The sequence below is a fragment of the Dermochelys coriacea genome, chromosome 9, assembly GCF_009764565.3.
Source record: "Dermochelys coriacea isolate rDerCor1 chromosome 9, rDerCor1.pri.v4, whole genome shotgun sequence".
Classification (NCBI taxonomy): domain Eukaryota; kingdom Metazoa; phylum Chordata; order Testudines; family Dermochelyidae; genus Dermochelys; species Dermochelys coriacea.
In genome coordinates, this window is record NC_050076.1 from 59,793,547 (window position 1) to 59,814,532 (window position 20,986).

Below are 20,986 nucleotides of genomic sequence, written 5' to 3' on the forward strand. Positions count from 1 at the left end.
AGCAGTTGACAAGAATGAGGAACGCGGGGGCGGGGGAATAAACATGGGGAAATAGTTTTACTTTGTGTAACGACCCATCCACTCCCAGTCTCTATTCAAGCCTAAGTTATTTGTGTCCAGTTTGCAAATTAATTCCAATTCAGCAGTCTCTCACTGTAGTCTGTTTCTGAAGTTTTTTTTGTTGAAGTATTGCCACTTTTAGGTCTGTAATCGAGTGACCAGAGAGATTAAAGTGTTCTCCGACTGGTTTTTGAATGTTATAATTCTTGATGTCTGATTTGTGTCCATTTATTCTTTTACATAGAGACTCCAACGAGAGACTGCTGAATTGCAATTAATTTACAAACTGGATACAATTAACTTAGGCTTGAATAGAGACTGGGAGTGGATGGGTCATTACACAAAGTAAAACTATTTCCCCATGTTTATTCCCCCGCCCCCACGTTCCTCATTCTTGTCAACTGCTGGAAATGGCCCACCTTGATTATCACTACAAAAGGTTTCGCCCCCCCACCCGCTGGTAATAGCTCACCTTAAGTGATCACTCTGGTTACAGTGTGTATGGTAACACCCATTGTTTCATGTTCTCAGTGTATATCAATCTCCCCACTGTATTTTCCACCAAATGCATCCGATGAAGTGAGCTGCAGCTCACGAAAGCTTATGCTTGAATAAATGTGTTAGTCTCTAAGGTGCCACAAGTCCCCCTTTTCTTTTTGCAGATACAGACTAACAGGGCTGCTGCTCTGAAACCTGAGGGATGAGTTACTCCGCCCCCCTCCACGCTTTGCAGTCCCTCTGCCACAGTGGCTGAGTGCGAGCGGGAGGTGGAGCAAGGCGGGGCCCTCCCTGGTGGGGGGGGGGACAGGCTCTGGCTGGGGCAATCCCAGCCCAGTCTCGCCCTGCTCTAGCAGCTGCTCACACTTTCCTCGCTGACTGGCTCTTTAAGGTCAATTTAAAACAAGACGCGCCACTTGGAGAGCGCCCAGCCAATGAAAATGGCGGATAGGGGAGATCACGTCCCCCGTGTTTCTTGGCCCGCCCGCCGGCCGAGAAGCCATTTCTCCCATTGGCTGAGGGAGCCAATTTTTAAAACGCTGAGCACCGCCCTTAGCAACCGCATTCAACCTGGCTCACTGATTGGCTGTCGACTGGCCAATCGCAAGCTGCCTCCTGCCAGGGCCGCAGTTTTCAAATCTACATTGTGCAGCAGCAGCAGCAGCAGCAGCCGTAGCTCTTGGGCGGAGGCCGGATCAGGCCGGGATCGGGGCCGGGCGCTGAGAGGCCAGGTGAGCTCCGGGCCTGGCGGGTCCCCTTCCCCCCCGCTGCCCCGCACTGCCCGGGGCGCCAGCGTCCCTCGTCCGGCGTCAACGCAGCCCGCGTTGCGCCTTCCCTCCGGCATGTGGCCCGGACAGACTTGCCCTTGTCCTTCCTGCGGCCTGCGCTTCCCCTCGGCTTGCCGCTGCCCGAGCGTCGCCTGCGAAATCGCTGTGGGGTTGGCAGGGAGCTTCGGCAGCTGCTGATTCCTCCCTCCCAGGGCCTGCAGTCCGCGGTGGGCTGACACCGAGCCGTGCTGCGGGGAAAGAGCAGTTTATAAGGCTTCAGGGTTGATTAGATTGTGTGCGCCCGCGTGCGCCAGATTCCTTTACCCTGTGCCAAAGTTCAGTGACTCCAGGAGAAGGTGCAAATTCAAATCTCTTGTGGCTGGGGGCAGTTGCATGGTCACGAGATTTGTACTGGCCTCATTCCCCTTGCTGGGTGCTGCACTAACCCTGGCTGGCTCTCCTCTGATTGGATGGTTTTATCCATAATGACAGGTTTCAGAGTAGCAGCCGTGTTAGTCTGTATTTGCAAAAAGAAAAGGAGGACTTGTGGCACCTTAGAGACTAACAAATTTATTAGAGCATAAGCTTTCGTGAGCTACAGCTCACTGCATCAGATGCATTCAGTGGAAAATACAGTGCGGAGATTTATATACACAGAGAACATGAAACAATGGGTGTTACCATACACACTGTAACCAGAGTGATCACTCTAAGTGAGCTATTGGGGGGGGGGGGGAGGAAGGGGACGGACCTTTTGTAGTGGTAATCAAAGTGGGCCATTTCCAGCAGTTGACAAGAACATTCGGGGTGGGGGGATAAACATGGGGAAATAGTTTTACTTTGTTAAAAGCAACTGCTACAAACTGGAGCAGGTACAGAGAAGGGCTACTAGGAATGGAAAACTTGTCTTATGAAAGGAGACTTAAGGAGCTTGGCTTGTTTAGCCTAACTAAAAGAAGGTTGAGGGGAGATATGCTTGCTCTCTATAAATATATCAAAGGGATAAATACAGGAGAGGGAGAGGAATTATTTCAGCTCAGCACCAATGTGGACACAAGAACAAATGGGTATAAACTGGCCACCAGGAAGTTTAGACTTGAAATCAGACGAAGGTTTTTAACCATCAGAGGAGTGAAGTTTTGGAATAGATCTTTCGCCCCCACTGCTTCCCTTGGAAGGCTATCTGGCTTTAAGATTCTACTCGATAAGTTTATGGAGGAGATGGTATGATGGGATAATGGGATTTTGGTAAGTAATTGATCTTTAAATATTCAGGGTAAATAGGCCAAATCCCCTGAGATGGGATATTAGATGGATGGGATCTGAGTTACTATAGAAAATTCTTTCCTGGGTATCTGGCTGGTGAATCTTGCCCATATGCTCAGGGTTTAGCTGATTGCCATATTTGGGGTCGGGAAGGAATTTTCCTCCAGGGCAGATTGGAGAGGCCCTGGAGGTTTTTCGCCTTCCTCTGTAGCATGGGGCATGGTTGACTGGAGGGAGGCTTCTCTGCTCCTTGAAGTCTTTGAACCATGATTTAAGGACTTCAATAGCTCAGACATGGGTGAGGTTTTTCATAGGAGTGGGTGGGTGAGATTCTGTGGCCTGCGCTGTGCAGGAGGTCGGACTAGATGATCAGAATGGTCCCTTCTGACCTTAGTATCTATGAATCTAAATGACCCATCCACTCCCAGTTTCTATTCAAGCCTAAGTTAATTGTATCCAGTTGGAAAACTAATTCCAATTCAGCAGTCTCTCATTGGAGTCTGTTTTTGAAGTTTTTTTGTTGAAGAATTGCCACTTTTAGGTCTGTAATCAAGTGACCAAAGAAATTGAATTATTCTCTGACTGGTTTTTGAATGTTATAATTCTTGACGTCTGATTTGTGTCCATTTTAATTTTTTATGTAGACTGTCCAGTTTGACCAATGTACATGGCAGAGGGGCATTGCTGGCACATGGTGGTGGATATCACATTGGTAGATGCGCAGGTGAACGAGCCTCTGATAGTGTGGCTGATGTGATTAGGCCCTATGATGGTGTCCCCGAATAGATATGTGGACACAGTTGGCAACGGGTTTTGTTGCAAGGATAGGTTCCTGGGTTAGTGGTTCTGTTCTGTGGTGTATGGTTGCTGGTGAGTATTTGCTTCAGGTTGGGGGGCTGTCTTTAAGCAAGGACTGGCCTGTCTCCCAAGATCTGTGAGAGTGATGGTCGTCCTTCAGGATAGGTTGTAGATCCTTGATGATGCATTGGAGAGGTTTAGTTAGGGGCTGAAGGTGATGGCTAGTGGCGTTCTGTTATTTTCTTTATTGGGCGTGTCCTGTAGCAGGTGACTTCTGGGTACTCTTCTGGCTCTGTCAATCTGTTTCTTCACTTCAGCATTGGCTACTGTAGTTGTAAGAATGCTTGATAGAGATCTTGACAAACACCTACAAGATCTCTATAAAATAACAGAACGCCACTAGCCGTCACCTTCAGCCCGTTATTTTCTTTGTTGGGCCAGTCCTGTAGTAGGTGACTTCTGGGTACTCTCTGGCTCTGTCAATCTGAAGGTGACTTCTGCCCTTAGGTGGCTCAGACCGGCCACTTAATGCAAAAACAAACATGCAAATAGCTACAGACCTGGACCCGGACTATGGAGCCTTTCACGTCTAGGTTGCTAGTTCACATCCAGCCTGGCAGGCAGGTGCTCAGCTGTTGTGGGGATGGGCTCGTTACAACTGCTTGAGATCTAGCTGCAGTGTCAAAATTGTTCTTGTCTCGTGCCTGGGTGGAGGGAGCGTGTCTCTGTCCAGCTCCTAGTGAGGTGGGGGGCCCACTCACAATCCATATCCATTGACACTAATGAGGCCTATTCTATGTCAAGGTTGAAGTGCATTGGCTGGGGCATTGTGAGTGGGTAGCTTGCCATGCTGGTGCCCATCTGTACCTGTTCTGTGAGTAAACAGAGGCCAATCAGTCTCCAGGGCTGATGATCCAGCTCCAAAGCCATAGAGACAGTTGCTTTGCCCTCCTGTCTTCCCCTCTCTTAAGGCAGTGAGGCCTAGTGGATAGAGCACCCAGGAGACATGGATTCTAGTCCCAGCTCTGCCATAGGATTGCTGGGTGACCTCAGGCAAGTCAGTTCACAGCCTTGTGACTCCATTTCTCCATCTCTAAAATGGTGGTAATGATGCTCCCTTCCTGGCTGTGTGATTTATGGCTGAAAATTAAGAGCTGGGTATTGGCCGGTATATATTTGCTGGGAAATGCTTTGTAACATGCTCTCTGAAAATGGCTTCTGAGCAGGAAGGGGGACCTACATATCAGGGTTCATTTGTGAAGGGGTGATGTCACAGTAGCCACTGGAGTCAATGGAAACTGTTACAGCCTAGTGCTCTCTGTAGTGACTGGGTGCGGTCTGGGCTGTATATGGGAGAACAGCAGAGCTGGTGGGAGCTTGTCTGGAAAGTCATTCTAGGCTGGGTTGTCGTCATGGCTTAGGTCTCCAGATTTGAACAAGAGGCTTTTCAGCTCCTGTAGGCGTGAGCTATCCCTGCCCTGGTCTGTTGGTTTGTGTTCCTTGGAGCTACACCAAGTGTTGGGATTGGCACTGCCAAAGGCACTGAACACATTAGGCCCTCAACATGCTGGGGTGATTTTGTCTGGCTCCCTAGCGTGAGCAGATCTCCTCTGCATCACACTGACTGGAAGACAGGTGAAGATGGGCTGCTCTAGCTTCCCAGAATGCAAGCCAATGGGGTCTCTGTTTCCCAGAGGAGGGGGTGCAAACTGCAGAGAGGAACTAGCCAGATACTCCAGCTGATAGGAGCAGCTGCAGAAGCAGCCAAGGCAGGGACCTTCAGACATCCAGAGACCTTTCTGGAGTTCTGATTGGACTACTGCTCCAACCCTCTTCCTCAGTCTCTTCATCTCCCCTTCTCCCCACACTACCACTCTAACCATCTTCTCCCCTGCCCTGTCCCCTGCACCCTCCTCACCTTCCCTTTTCTTTCCATTTAATCATGGGACTAACATGCTATTTGTTGCCATCACATGATTCACTCAGCTGGTGTGTTCTATCCCTTCCCCCTGCATAGATTATAAGCTCTTTGGAGCATGGACCTTCTGCTGTTCTGTTTATATGGCACCTAGCACAATGGAGCCCTGATCTTGGATGCTCTTTAGGCACATTAATAATATCTGCTTTCTCCCAGTCCTACCTCGCATGCCATTACTTCGGTGCAACCTCACTTCCAGCTGGGCCCTAACTGCCAGCCCCCTGGCAGAGTGATGGGAGGGAGGAAGAAGCAGAGCGGGATAGACTGAATTCTATCTGAATTGTAACTAAATATCCTATTTTGGGGGCCAGGGAGCAAAGGTCCTACAGTGAGTTTTAGATCTGGATCTTCTGCTGGACAGCTTGTCACCAGGTTTGCACTGGCCTGCTTGTGTTCCATTCATCACGTTCCCTCAGCAGCCAGCCAACCCTGAGGGAGAAGTGGCTGGGTCTCTGCAGTGCTGCAGATTAGGGTCTGCAGGGGTACATGAGTGTGTCCAAGGATTTTTTTTGGCATGCTCCCCTCCTCTGTTACCTCCCTAATGCCTGCATCTTCTTCAGCACCTCCAAAGCTCCGGATGGGTAGACTTGCCTGCAAACTGCTGCTGAAAGCCCCAACCTTTCCCACCCACCACCCCCGACAACCAAACCCACCTGCCAGCATCCTTCCTGTTGCCTCAGCACTCCTGCTACCCCATGGACAAAGGCCCTGGCCTCCTTCCCAGTCTTCAGAATGCTCCCAGTTATTTCCATAAGACCCCAGTGGTATTCGAAGAGTTAAATAGGGAGTATGCTCACCCTGGCTTGCAGGCTCCTAAGCCCTAGCAGTGGTTCTTCCCCGCCTCACATGAGAAGGCCCCCAGACTAGCTCCACTTCTGTGCCACTCGCCTTCCTCAAAGCAGTTTCACACCAGTGCAGGGGCCCAGGGAAATGCTGCCATGGAACCATGGCAGGGCAACCGTTGCTCTAAAAGGATCCTGCAGAAGCTGTTTCATCCCATTGCCTTTTCCCCATGACAATAGGGTGGTTCTTGTTGCATTGCTCCCCAATCAGAAGGTAATGGAATGGGGGTGGCCACAACCCAAGGTCCCTTGGACTGAAAACTGTGGAGAGAGGTGGCGTTGGCCTGAAGAAGCAACGGTGGCTCCAGTAGCACCTGAAAAACCAGACTGTGAGGGATGAGGCTGGGGGGGTCGGGAGGCACTGAGAGCTGTGGGAGGTGGTGGATTCTGTTTGATCTCAAAGGGCAATTCTCTGCCTGTGAGGAGTTTGCATGTATTAAAGGTTGTGTCTGAGCTGCTGCTAAAGTCCTTGGGGCAGGGGCAGAGGTTTGCAGTCACTGCTCTGTGGTCTGGATGATAACAGAGGGGAGTATGGATAGAAAATAAACCCATGTCTCCTAATGCTGCTCACTGGGTGCCCTTGGGCAAATCCTTTCCCCTCCCCATGCCTCAGTTTCCCCATCTGTGAGGTGCGGATGAAGGCTGTTTGCCTGCCTCATGAGGGAGGCTGAGGCCTTGAGTCTGTAAAGTGCATTGAGATCATTAGTCAGCGTTTTTGGGGCATCTCTCATCTCTGTGTGCTTGGGCAGAGGCTGACGGGAGAAGATGCCAGTGCCACGCAACTCCAAAACCACGGGCAGTAAACAGCTCCGGCCTGGCAAAGCAGGAGCAGTGGAAAATGCCAGACCTGAGAAGGTGAGTCTGTGGGGCTAGTAATTTCCTCCTGCCCCGCTGGGAGCTGGGGCTGTGGATACATATGGATCGCTCGCTTCAGGGTTGCAATGGGGCCTTCGCTGGTAAAGGTGCAGGCTGGTCCCTGGAGTTTGGAGGCCACAGGGAAAGGTGGCTTCTCCCTCTTCTAAGATTTGGGCCAAGATTGGTCCCAGCACTTCAGTCGTGTTAATGCTTTAAAGCTCTGAGCTGGCCCCTACAGAGCTGCAGCTTGGCCTGTTGCTCTTTGGGCAAGTCACGCAGCCTCAAACCCTATCTGTAAGCTGGGGTCTAGCCTGCCCTCACTTCCCCCCCTTAACCGGGTTTGGTGAGGCTGATACATCACTCTGCTACTGTGGCATTGTGGGGAAGACACCTATTGCAGCTGGAGCTGTGAGAATACGTGACGCTTCCAGACCCACCTCGACTGCTTTGTTCCGAAAGCTGGTATCTTTGGTGCCATGTCCCTTGCTCTGGACATGGCTGCCAAGGGAAGGGTGGCAGAGGAGCCCACGCTTGGTGAGGTTGGGTCCAGCATGCCATCTCAATGATCTGCTCTTTGCTCTAGGAGGAGAGCTGTCAAGCAAAGAGGTCCCCGTCCTCACCCCAGGGGGCACCCAAGAAGAGGTCTGCCTTCGGAGACCTCACTAACGTAAGGACACAGCACTGCTGCAGGGACTGGGGAGGAAGCTTGTGGGGGAGCTGGATGGGCAGGGTTCCTCTCTGAGCTGAATGTTTCATTTCTACCTTGTGTCCCCCCATCCTGTTGTCTGGTCTTGTATGGTGCTGACTCATGCATGGAATGGGGGGGTGGGAGACTAGGGGTCCTGATGCCTAGCCCACTGCTCTGATATAAAGACCATGCTCCCATATATTAGTCCTTACACTCTGATCTGGGAACAAACTCTTCTTCTGCATCCCAGCCCTGTGTTCTAACCACTAGACCATGCTGATGTTAACCTTAAAATATTTTCCCTGCTAAGACTGGCGGGATCAACATCCAGTGAAACTTCACAACTATCAATAGTCTGCAGGCAAACCAGGCAGCAAAGCTGTTTGTTTCGGAGGGACTAGCTCCTTTCATTGGCTGCCCTATATTGGGCGTGCTCCTACACCTTCCCAGGGGTCCTTCTAGACAGTGCATGTTGCAGTGTACTGCTTAAGGAGCATTGTGACTGAACTTCCTGCCACTGAGGGAGCTGGTCACCCCTCAGAGTGCAAAGATTGGATTTCCATCCCTGCTGGAAGCCACCTGGGTTACAAGATGGATTTTTCAGCTTGGAAAAGAGACAACCGAGGGGGGATGTGATAGAGGTCGATGAAATCATGACTGGTGTGGAGAAAGTGAAAAAGAAAGTGTTATTTACCCCTTCATGTAACACAAGAGCCAGGGCTCACCCAATGAAATTAATATGCAACAAACAAAAGGAAGTATTTCTTCCCACGATGCACAGTCAATCTGTGGAACTCCTTGTCGGGGGATGTTGTGAAGGCTAAAAAAGAAAAATAAGTTCACAGAATATAGGTCCATCAATGGCTATTAGCCAAGATGGTCAGGGATGCAACCTCATGTTCTGGGTGGCCTTAAGCCTCTGACTGCCAGAATCTGGGACTGGACAACAGGAGGTGGATCACTTGATACATTGCCCTGTTCTGTTCACTCCCTCTGAAGCACCTGGCACTTGCCACTATCAGCTAGATGGGCCATTGGTCTGACCTAGGATGGCCATTCCTATGTTCTTGTGCCATGATTGTATGGGAGATTTTATTAAGTTTCCAATATTTCCACTTTCCGTTGCTGAAAGTTCCCAGAGATTAACATGTTGTATCGCTGTGGTGACTTGTGCTGATCTCTGATCTGCGGAGAGAGTTCAGGCTCTAAACACTAAAACCCATATTTGATCCCCACAGGCCTCTTTAGAGTCAGGGCATTGGATAACAAGGTTCTTGTCCATGCTCATCCAGTCCCAGGGGGCCTCAGCAAGTACAGCTGCCAAGGACTTTAGCTTCAGCATCCCAGACCTTCAGGTCCTAAAGATGGGAGTTCTCCTTCTGTCTCCTTCTCCTACTTGGAGTCATGGGAGCAGACCTCCAGTCATTGCAAGACCCAAAACTGGTTGATCAGGAGTCTGGGAAATCAGGGTTCCACAGCACTGTAAAAACCCCATTTTGCTTAACCCCAGTTCCTGGTGCTCCTGCCTAGCCAGAGTGTGCTGAGCTCTCCTGGCACAGTGCCTTCCTGAATCCCCCCTCGGTGTTTGTCTGATTGTCATATGTTCCCCCAATGTTTGTTGCTAAGTGAAGCTTTACAGAGCTCCTGGCACCCACTGCCATGGGCAGGCTCATCTGAGTGGTGCGATGCTGGGGAGCCTGGCCAGGCTGCCCCTCTGTGTGTCGTGCTGTGTTCCCAGCATTGCCCTCTCATCTGCCAGGCTCACAAGAACCAGGCTGGCCTGAGGAAGAAGGATGCCACGAAGGCAGGTCCCAGGAAGGTGCAGAAAGGCACAGCTGCTCTGGGGGTCTTGAAGAACAATGAGATCAACTTGAAAAAGTGAGTAACGCTCTGTGAGTCAGCCCTGATGCAGCCCCAGCGCCGCCCATCCCTTGCAGCTGAGCTGGGGTCCTCGCTCTGATGGATGCGTATTTACCCTGTTATTGGAGCCGCTGTCCCTGTGGCTAGCACCATTACTGGCTCTCACAGTGCTGTCACTTTCCAGGCTGCAGCCCAAGGGGATCCTCTGGCAGAGGGTCAGTCTCCAAAGGCTTAATGTCTCTGTGTCAATGCTTCTTAGCTCTCAGGGTCTCTTGGTGGAGCTGGGGCCTCTAATGGCAGGACCCTTTGCCAGCTGGGAGGGTGAGGTGTCCTCGAAGAGGCTTTTGCCATTGGGAATGTGCTCAGCCTGTTGGCAGGCTCTGCGGACATGGCGAGCTCCCCTCCAGAGGGGAACTAGGAGGATAGTTGAGAAAATGCAGTGGGAGAAGCTGCAGGCCAGGCCAGGCCAGTCCCCCCAGTGTAAAATGGGGGGTAGAGGAACATCCCTCCATCCTGGCTGACTGATGCACAGGAGAGAGGGAAATCCTAAGGGATGTAGCTGCAGCTAAAGGCAAATAAGCTGGGATGTGGAAGGAAGGGATGTCGCTATGTGGAAAATAGTCTAATGCCATTATATACCGATGGGGCATTCTGCCCATGGATGCTGGGCAGTTATCACCCTGTCTGAAAGGAGATGGCAGACACATGGGTGTGTCTCCTTGATGAGAAGATTCAGGGTCCTGGAAAAACTCGTAGGATGAGAGATGGGAATTGTGTGCCTTGGAGAGGAGACTAATACTAGGGGATGTGAGGCGGATGTACGAAGGGAATGGTACGGAGGGGACAGATGGGAGATCCTTGTCATCCTAACACAAGGACAAGGGGATTTCAATGGAATTGAAAGCCATTCCATACAAAACTGCTAAAGGAAAATGCCTTTTACATACAGTGGCCTGTGGAACTCTGTCACAAGATCTAATATAGGCCAAAAGCTTAGTGGGAATTCAAGGAAAGTTTGGGTGTTGATGTGGATAACGGGAACCTTCATGGTGGTGATAGACAAGATAAAATATTGACAGGGCTGTAATGCCTTCTGCTTCAGGGTATCAGCCAGTCATGGACAGGGAAGACATTTCCCTCATGGGCAGGTGTCTTTGTTCACTTGGGGGGTTTCTTGCCTTGCCTCTGAATCAGCTATTACAGGGTGCTATTGGAGAGGGGATCCAGGGCTCCTGGACCCTGGTCTGATGTGATCTGGCGTTTCCTGGGGCACTGGATGACCAACACCCCCCAATCCCTTCCTGAGATCTAGAGCCAGAGACTCCCCAGGCTGCCCCTGAGCCTGGCCTCTTGCAGTGTCTGACCCACTCTTGACTGCTTCTGTTAGGGCAACAAGGAAAACGCCCCCGGCTGAGGCGTCTGCTGAGCCCAAACTGGTTCCCAAGAATGACCCAGTGCTGGAGGAGCCAGCACCCATGCAGGTCAGTGGAATTGGGTGTCCACTGCCAACCTAGTGGCCCCTGGGAGGGCAATAGGCGTGAGCAGCACATGGGGCTCAGTTGGTATTCTGGCATTGCATTCCTCAAAGGAGGCAAGTGTCCACGCCTCACCCTGTCCCAGAGGGCGCTTGTTCACCTCTTCCTGGGGATACCGGAACACTGCCTGCAATTGCTGCCTCAACTGCTCACCCTGTAGGGGGACTGAGCCTCGGACCCTGTCCGTCTGCGTGCGTGAAGCCAAGCCACACCTTGCCCCCTCCCCAGCTGCAGGGCTACACAGATGGGATCTGGGGGCTAATTTCCCCTGAACGCTGTGTGGGGGCAGGTCTGCTCCCTGCAGGCCACATAGGCAAACTGCTCCAGAAAAGTCCCGCCAGGTGAGCTGGGAGAGCAGCACGAGAGGTGTTGCAGAGCAGGACAAAGTGCAGTGACAGGGCATGCAGCGCCTGCTGTGTTCCAGGCCGGGGTTCCCACATAGCTGTGGACGCTCCTCTGCTAGCTGAGAGGTGCGTTGGCAAAGCAGTCTGGGGCCGGCAGCCCAGTGCCTGACCAGCCATCGGTCTTACTGCCTCGTTGTCACAAGCACACGGGACTCATCTCTCGAGATACCTCTGGGACACCAGAGCTATCCCCCAGCCCTCTCTCCTTCCCTGCAGGCGCCTGTCATTGAGGACATTGACAAGGAGCAGCTGGGAGACGCTTATGCCAGCGCCGAGTACGCCAAGGAGATCTTCCATTACATGAAGGAGAGAGAGGTGTGTGGTGCTTGGGGAGGGCACAGGGATCTCAGCTTTGCCCTTCTCTCCTTCTTCCTCTGCTGGACTGGCCCAGCCTCTCAGAGCTCGCTGGCTCGATGCCCTGGGGATGCCAGGCTGGCTCCAGCGGGCATCAGGCACAGGAAGGAGCTAGAATGCCAGGCTGAGGCCCCTAGGGTCTGAAAGTCCCATTGTCTCCAGAGAAGAGAGTGCAGCCCCCTCCAATGCATTTGTCTTCCACATTTCAGGGCATTGCAGATGGGGGGCTGGTGCATTGGGAGGGCAGGCGGGTTGTGCCTTAGCATTTGAAGCATAAAGCTTGATTTCCAAAAGCCCTTGACTCATGTCCTGGCTGGCTTGGCTCAGCCTTTCACTCTTTCCAAAAGGGCAAACTAGCTCCAGGCAACCTGTTGCATACAGCTCTCTGTTTCCCCCTGCCCGCTCCATGCAGCCTCCCTAGAGCTCAGGGCTCTCCTGGCAGGAGGCTGGCTAGTCCTGGGCAGGGTGATTGGTTCCACTTGGCTGACTGCCACTCTGTCCATGGCAGTGAATTTCCCTGAGAAACCCTGGGCAGGCCATTGTGGCCATTTCCCCTCTGGCCGTACTGCTCGCTGGCCCAGCGGGGCAAGCAGGCTGGGCTCCTAGCTCACCTTTGCATGGTAAAGCCCAGTTACTGCTGCTCTCCTTGCAGCACTGTCTGTGCGGATGGCACCTTCTGGCAGCAACTGTCCCTCCAGCCACTAATCCCTGCTGGGGGCCATGGGTGCCCCTTTCCTTGATGTAGCAGGGCTGGCTGGCCCCAGGAGGGATGAGCAGCGTGGGGTAGGATCAGCTAGGCTCTGACATCCAGCCCATCACGAGAGTTGGGGCCATTGCAGAGACAAAACTGGGCTTGGACAGGGGGTGGGACGCTCCTATGTCAACAGTGGTGCCTAGGGCCTGTCCCAGGGAGGCCCTGCCATGACAGTGGCAGCTCCTGGCTATGGTGCCATGGAGAGGGCTTAGCAGCCTGCCTGCAGGAGGGCAGGGCCATGGACTCGGCCTCTCCAGGCCCCTACCCACATACTGCAGTAGGTGGGCTTCATTCACTAACAGCCTCTCTGCGGCTCCCTTGGCAGGAGAAGTTCTTGCTCCCAAACTACATGGAGAAGCAGTACGACATCAGCAGGGACATGAGAGCCATTCTGGTGGACTGGATGGTGGAGGTCCAGGTGCGCACCTGGGTTCCTTTGGGGGGAGGGAGAGTATGAGTTGCCAGGAGAGCGCCAGTGTGTGCACAGTGTCTGTTTGTAACACAAACCCCACCCAGCTAGAGGTGGGGCAGACCAGCCCTCCTTCCCCTGTGGGCTTGAGCAGGAGCCACGTGGAGGAGAGAAATCCCTCCCCCCTACCCCGACATGGCTCGGCTGCACGCAGCCGTGAACCTAGCTTGTGACGGGGGTGAAAGGGCTGTGAGTGGAGAAGGGATTGCAGAAAGGGAGCTGCAGGCCAGGGGGAGGAAGCCGCTTACCGTGTTTCCACACAGTCATTGGGAGGGGCCGGTTACCTCGTGGAGACGCTGGCCCTGACTCTCCTCTGTACGTATGTCAGGAGCCAGTCCTGGAGTCTGGAGAGAGGAGGAACAGCCTGGTGAGTCAGACAAGTGGAGCACTTGGGGTGGGCAGCCTGGGGCAAAGTAGCAGACGCGACCTTCACCCCTGGGCTGGGAATGGGAAGCATTTTCCCCTGGCTTCTAAAACAAGTCCCAGACTGCATGAGGGCAAGTCTTGGGAGCAGAGCAGTGAGGGGCACTGTTGCCCCCTGCCCTGAGTCTGTTGCATGGGGCGCTCGGCTGCAGAGGGCAGCTTGGGAACGTAGCAAACCCTGAGTGCCTGCACCCAGTGTCAGTCACACTGGCTGGCATGTGCCATTCCATCTGTCTCTCCCCCAGGAGAACTTTGAGCTGAACCATGAGACGCTGTACCTGGCGGTGAAGCTGGTGGATCACTACCTGGTGGAGGTGGTGAGCATGAGGGACAAGCTGCAGCTCATCGGTTCCACGGCCATCCTCATCGCTTCCAAGTTTGAGGTGACCCAGCTCTGGCCTGGGCAGACCCTGCGGGGTGTCGGGGGCAGCCTGGCTTGTAGGCAGAGGGTAACACATCCCTGTGGCCTGCCCCTTGGAACACACTGTGTGGCTGGGTAACCTTGGCTCCAGATCCCTTCCAAACATGGCTAATGGGCCCTTCATGCCAGGCTCAGAGGGGAACACACATGGAGCATGCCGTGCAGTCACATCATAGCCCCCCACTCAGCTCGTGTGGCTAAGGCCACGGTACAACAATTGGCTGTTGCTGCTCGAAAGGCCCCAGTGCCGGAATAGCCATGAGGGGGTGGGCAGGCTGGGATCAAGGGAGTAGTGGGCTGGAATTCACCCCTTGGGTCCTAGTTAGCCCTTAGACAGATCCTACTGGTTAGCATCTCACCTTTAACACAAATCCCTGAGAGCGTGTGCTGGTGTGAACGGGGCTGTACCAGCAAAGAGGGAAAGATCAGGCAGTTGGAACATTCCAAATGCTAAAGCTGCTCCATGAATTTGGACCTTGGTGCACATCCTAATGCTAAAGCTGCCCCATGAATTTGGACCTTGGCACACATCCTATGGACTGAGTGTGCTGCGATAGCCACCACTGAGCAACTAACCTTAACAAGGGAGGAAGGGCTGCATGGATTGCTCCGTAGCATGGCGGCAATAATGTTACGCCTGACTTGAGAGCGTTGGAGCCATGACGCAGGATTAACTTGAGTTTTTATGTTTAATTTCCTAGCTGAAGGAGGAAACAGGAAGTGGGGGGGGGGAGTCCCAGGGAGAGAATGCTGCCATTGGTGACAGGGCTGATGTGCTTTTTGATCCCACAAATGCTGGTTAAAGCATTCCAATGCACTGTGCTTGGGAATGGAGCCTAGCTGTTCCAGTAACTGGCAGTTTCTTGGGACACCATCCACATCCTATTCTGTAGCCAAAAATCAAACCAAGCCGGAGAGATGTTCTCCCCCCCCCCACCCCCCTTCCCATCATCACCACCTTGGTATTATAGTAGAAATCCCCAGCCTGAAAGGTGAAAGTCTGGGCAAGTTACCCAGGTGGGGAGACTGGGAAATTTTTGACCAGCCCTACCCCTATCAAAATCTTGATTGATTTATCCAAATCTGCTGCAGTGCCTTGTGGGAATTGTTGGTGGGTTGTCTCCTGCTGGATTTTCTGCTATGGTCTAGCTCCCTGGTTGGACTACATCTCCCATGATGCACTGCCTCCCCTTTCTAAGAGGGGAAACTTTGGGGCATCTTGCAAGATGTCGAGCCCACCCTATAGAGGAGAACAGAAGCATGAGGCACCTGAACTCCCATGAGGCACTGCAACAGCATTTCCCAAATAAAATCTTTTGATTTTGAATTTTTTCTGAAAATGTTTCCTATGGAAAACTTAGATGAAAGTGAAGCATTCTGCATCGGCTTGCCCCATCTTCAATGTGCATCAATACTTGGTGCCACCTGCAATGATCATTTGGCCTACCACTGAAATGCAGTCACCTCTGGAACAGTGGTGGCTGTTCAAAAGCAGCAATACAGAGCAGTTCTGGAGAGGTGTTATCCCATTTGTGACTGCAGGGATGTCCCTTGGGGGGGCAGCATGGCCTCATCCAAGTTGAACTCCAGCCGGAACACCAGGGTTCACATCTCAGAAAGTGCCAGTGTGTTTTTAAATAAAAGAAAAGGAGTACTTGTGGCACCTTAGAGACTAACAAATTTATTAGAGCAAATTTATTAGAGCATAAGCATCCGATGAAGTGAGCTGTAGCTCACGAAAGCTTATGCTCTAATAAATTTGTTAGTCTCTAAGGTGCCACAAGTACTCCTTTTCTTTTTGCGAATACAGACTAACACGGCTGCTACTCTGAAACCAGTGTGTTTTTAGAGAGCCAGAAGGGAAATCTTCCAAAAAGTGGATAAAGGGATTGGGAGCCAAGTCCACTGAAAGTGAATGGGATTCGTGCTCCAAGTTCACCTAGGTGCTTCTGAAAATCTCACCCTGAGGGGGTCAGGGTTTTAGTTTAGCCCTCGCCAGGCAGCTCAGCACAGCGCCCCCTAGGGACTGGGGCAGCCTAGGTGTAGGTGGGGCTGAGCGTTCTTGTGGCTGTTCCCCTTTAGGAGCGCTGCCCCCCATGTGTGGACGATTTCCTCTACATCTGTGATGACGCCTACAAGAGGGAGGAGCTGATTGCCATGGAGATGAGTATCCTCCGCACGCTGAAGTTCGACATCAACATTCCCATCCCGTATCGCTTTCTGCGGAGGTTTGCCAAGGTGGGGCCTCATTTCTGCCCCTAGCAGGGGATGTGGGTGGTCACAGCTAGAGGCTGGCAGGTAACCTTGATGACACGCTCCCCAACCAGCCAGGTGTCACAAGCACATTGCGCTGCTGGTGGGGAAATGAGCACAACATAGGCATAAAGTGCTCTCATTCATGCTGTCAGCATCGTGCCTATGAGGGGGTGGCGCCCAGGGGACAGCAAAGGCTGCTCCTTTGCCGGAAGGAAAATGCTAGCTCGTCTGAGGGGCTGTAACCAGCAAACAAGCTCTCTCCCTTCTCTCCATCCCCCGGATCCTATCGCTCCTGCCAAAACCTGCCATCCCTTTTCGCCCCGCAATGTCCTGGAGGAAAGTCCTGGCTCGGGGCACTGAGGGGAGCAGAGTGGGATGTCCTGTGCCATGCCAGGAGCAGCAATGTCTCTTTCTCCGCCATCTGTTTGCTTTTTGGTCCATGCAGGCCTGGCCATCTCAGTCATGTGGAAGTGCTGGCTGGCTCCCCTGCCTAGTGGTGCCCCCTGCTCTGCCCGACACACCCACAGCAGGAAGCTCTCTTCCGTCCAGGGAGGGGAATCAAGTGCTGGCTTGGCTGTGAGCTCCAGAAGGGACCGGAGCATTTGGCACTCAGGGTGGGAGACGAGCAGGCGTCCAGGCCTGGATGCCAGAGGCTCCTCCATGGAGAGGTCTGGATCTGGCTTGGCCTGGCATGGGGAGCCAGACAGTTGGTCCAGTCTCAGCTGTTTGGCTTAAGTGACCTGGCCAGGCAGCCAGGCTGGCTCACTCAGTGACTCTCCCCTTGGGTCACGGGGTGCCTGTGTTCCAGGGTACCCTGAACCCATCCCCCTTCCTCATCCCCGTGCTGAGCACCAACGGGGCCCTTACTGCAGTGAGCTGGCAGTTATCTGCTGTGTGGGACCACCTGCCTCTCCCATGCAGCCAGCGTTGAGCAGGGCTCTCCAGTGCAGACAGTGTGCTCCCCCATGACCATGCCCGCCCTGGCTCTGGGGGCACCTAGGGGAGGCATCTCCCCTTCACCAAGTGCTTAGCAGGGAGGTCTCACCGCAGCTCCTTCCCCTCCCACGGTCCCAGTGCGCTCACGCCAGCATGGAGACACTGACCCTGGCCCGCTTCATCTGTGAGATGACCTTGCCGGAGTACGACTACGTCCAGGAGAGCGCCTCCAAGCTGGCCGCAAGCTGCCTACTCCTGGCGCTTAAGATGAAGAGCCTTGGCGGATGGGTGAGTGCCCTGCCCTCCTGGCCCTTCCCCATACCAGGCTGTCCAGATTAGCTCCACTGGCCCCAAGGGGCAGGAAGCTGCCCGGAATGGCTTCCCCTTTGGCTGCTGTTGCTGGCTCTCCAGCCAGACGACATTGCTAGTTTCCCCCAGGGACAAGTCGCTAGTCTCTGTTCCTAGGTGTGGATGCTGTCCTGGAGCCACTGGGAACGTGGCTGCAGGAGGGCTGGTCCCAGATCCTGCAGTCTGCAGGGATCCCACAGCCTTGAGCTACTGATGCCCCTTCAATCCTGGATGGGCAGGGAAGCCCCACCCCTTCCACTTCTCCTTTGGTCCTGCCTCTAATAGCTAGCTACATGTGAGCCTGTGGGGCCCAAGTTCCTGACCCTGTTGAGTCCCACACCTGCTCTCCAGCTCCCCCCTTCCAGAGGGTGCAGAGCCTGGGGTAGGGGCAGCTGTACTGGGCAGGCCTTGGTACCTTCAGGGGGAGTTAAAGAAGGGGGTAGCTCACCGTACTCTCCCAGCCGGGCCCTCGGCAGCCTCAGGAGTGGGGTTTGCGCTACCTTCTCATCCTCCATAGCTGGCCCGATAGGCAAGGGGAGAAGGATGTGACATTCTTGTCCAATGCTTTCTGCCTGGCAGCTGACTCTGGTGCTTGGCTACTCCCTCCTTTGGCCACAGTGTCCCTGTTTGTAGATGGCCACATGCACAGAGGCCATTGCTTTGACTCTGGGTGGGAACCTGACTGGGCCTGTCTCTGCTCCTTTCTCTCCACCATGAGAAGGCAAACTCAGCTGTTATGTAAATTAGACCACTGATCCATGTCCTGTCTCCACTGGAGTCTGGCCAAGCAGCTGTTATAGGGTCAGGGCATCCCAGGGGTCAGATCTATCTCAGTGTCCTGGAAGAAGCAGTGTGGGGTGTATCAGCAATGGCGCTGGACCAGGCTCTGAGTCTCTGTAACACATTGCAGAGCCCCACGCTGGAGTATTACAGCGGATACAGCTCTCATGAGCTCCATCTGCTGGTGAAGAGGCTGAACTTCCTGCTGACCTACCAGCATGATGACAAGTTAAAGGCAGTGCGCACGAAGTACTCCCACCGGTGAGTGGACTCTCCTTGCGGCGGTGTGTTTGTGGTGCATCTGATGGGCTGGGGGCCAGGAGAGTTCTTCCACTGGTCAGCAGGGGGCGCTGCACTGGGCATGTCACCTGCCTGGGCAGCCTGGGGCAGGAGCTGTAAAGCTGTTGCCTGATCTCAATGCCCTGCTGCTTTGGCCCCAGTGCAGTGTCGGCTTCCAAGGGACCATTGTGATCACCTTGTCTGACCTCTGGCCAGCGCTCTGCAAAAGAACGTTGATCTGCAGAACCGCAAGGGTTGGCTGCCCCCAGTCGCTCTGAACTTTGTCTCTTTTTAGAGCTAACTGTGGCTTCTGACAGCCTGGGCCTGCTGCATCGAGGGTGGGGGAGCAACTGAGCCACCTGGGCTGGCTAGCTGCAGTCTGGCAGAGGCTGGCCCAGCAGGAGCTCTCTGTACTACAGCTAAAGGCCTACCTGCATTCCACAATCTGTCAGTGCTCTAAGGGGTCCTCCCTGGACTGTGGCTGCTGCAGGGGCAGAGCCAGCAAAACTGCCCTGCACACTGGAGCCATGGGCCACCCTGGCCTGGAACGTATGCCGCAGGCCTCTGCTGGAGGAGGGGCAGGGGTAGCACCTGAAAGGGAGAGGACCTGTAAAGAGAGAGAAATTTGCCCTTTGCTCTGTGTAAAAGGGGCCTGGAAGGCTTGTACGCTAGGAGCTCGGGTCCCATGGGCCTGGAAGGCTTGTACGCTAGGAGCTCGGGTCCCATGTGCCCAGAAGGACTCCATGGTGACTGGAGACGCGCTGACAGGGACAGGGCATGGGGGTGGGGTTGCTCGACTGAGCACCTCATGCTGATTTAATGCCAATACTTAATGAACTCTTTGGAGAAAGGAATCCTTTGCTAATGACCACAGTCATTTGGCTGGGGCCCAGTGCCCCAGCAGACTTCCCTCAGGTTGGCTGGAGCCCCCGTACCCTGTCCTGTGCTGTGTGCCTCTGCCGGGTGTGCCGCACTAACAGGCCCATGTCACCTTTTCAGAGTCTTCTTCGAAGTGGCCAAGAGTGCTCCCATGGATATGCTGAAGTTGGAGGTGGCTCTGAAGAGCTAGCCCAGGAGATGGGGTGAACAGCCCTCCTGAGGGCTGGCAGCCCTGCCCTGGCTAGGAGGGGTGCCCGGCCCGTGTGTAATATCCTGTACATAGAGATTCGCTCCCTTGGCCCAGACGGGTCTGTACATAGTTTTTTTTTTTTTATGTTAAAGGGGGGAAAAGATGTAGGAAGCGTTGTTGGGGGACTAAACACATGGAAAACAAGTCAATAAAATATTGTGTATCTGTCCCGCCTGGCAGTCTGTTTAGTATTCCCAGCCCAGCAGTGGCGTGAGGTCAGGGCCCCTTGCTGTACAGATACCTGGCAAGATGCTCCCTGCCCCCAAGGAACTTGCAGAGGAAATACAGGCCAAAGGCTGGGAGAGGTGATGTGTGGCCCACGGTCACACAGCTGAGTGGTGTGCTGGGGGAGGGTTAGCAGGGTTGTTTCTTTGAGGTTTGCTGGGGTAGCACCTGGCCTCCTCTTGTCTATTGTGCTAGTCTTTGCTGCACAACCTCAGGAACTTACAGCCACAGTGGGGTTCTTCCTGACCCTGCTTCCTGCATCTGAAGCGCCAATAGATGACTTCTTTCTGGCTGGGTCTTGTATCCCAACCGCTGGTTCCGAGCTATCTGGATGTACCTGTGATTGCCACATGGCATCAGTGGGCGCTAGATGGTAGCACTTTGCAAGCTGTGTGCTGAATGGCAACCCTGCAAACTAGGAGAGAGTCTTAAAATGACTCTTCCTCCTTGTGCCAGTATCAGTGAGTCCAATGGATGCTGAGATACTCCTGAAAACCCTGGGAGGTTCCGCAGGTGCCTGAATTTGGCCTCCAGAATCATTATGGATGAAGAAGCCAGCTTGATGCTCAGATCACAGGGGAAGTAAGGAAAAAAACCCCATGGCATTAAATCATTGTGGAGTTACTGTGGCACATGAGAAATGGGGCCATTTGATTTTAGGCAAAAGCACACCTAAGCATAAAGGCATACTGGGTCAGACAAATGGTCCATCTAGCTCAGTATCCAGTTTTCCAACAGTGGCCAATGCCAGGTGCTTCAAAGGGAATGAACAGTGCAGTTCTTGAGCGATCCATACCCTGTCATCCAGTCCCAGCTTCTAGCAGTCAGAGGCTTAGGGACACCAGAGCATGGCGTCTGTCTTGGCTAATAGCCATTGATGGATGTATCCTCCATGAACTTATCTAGTTTGTTTTTTTTTTTGTTTTTTTTTTTTTGAACTCATTTATACTTCTGGCCTTCACAACATCCCCTGGTGGCGAGTTCCACAGGTTGACTGTGTGGTTCTGTGAAGAAATACTTCCTTTTGTTTGTTTTTAAACCTGGGGCCTATTAATTTCATC

At 53.3% G+C, this 20,986-nt stretch overlaps 1 protein-coding gene across 2 annotated transcripts; it reads left to right on the forward strand.

Moving 5' to 3' along the window:
• The first annotated feature begins 1,107 nt into the window (after positions 1 to 1,107).
• On the forward strand, positions 1,108 to 19,868 carry CCNB3 (cyclin B3). Of its 2 annotated transcripts, none has more exons than XM_038416373.2 (12): positions 1,108 to 1,289; positions 6,959 to 7,064; positions 7,648 to 7,731; positions 9,512 to 9,630; positions 11,000 to 11,093; positions 11,768 to 11,866; positions 12,985 to 13,077; positions 13,797 to 13,934; positions 16,055 to 16,210; positions 17,303 to 17,452; positions 18,423 to 18,553; positions 19,571 to 19,868. In XM_038416373.2, exons 2-12 carry the CDS (start codon positions 6,975 to 6,977, stop codon positions 19,638 to 19,640), a joined length of 1,224 nt encoding a protein of 407 aa, XP_038272301.1. In that variant the 5' UTR covers positions 1,108 to 1,289; positions 6,959 to 6,974; the 3' UTR covers positions 19,641 to 19,868. The 2 variants fall into 2 exon arrangements, with proteins under 2 accessions (XP_038272301.1, XP_043348943.1); XM_043493008.1 differs by having other exon boundaries at positions 1,109 to 1,289; positions 6,945 to 7,064.
• Positions 19,869 to 20,986: the final 1,118 nt, after the last annotated feature.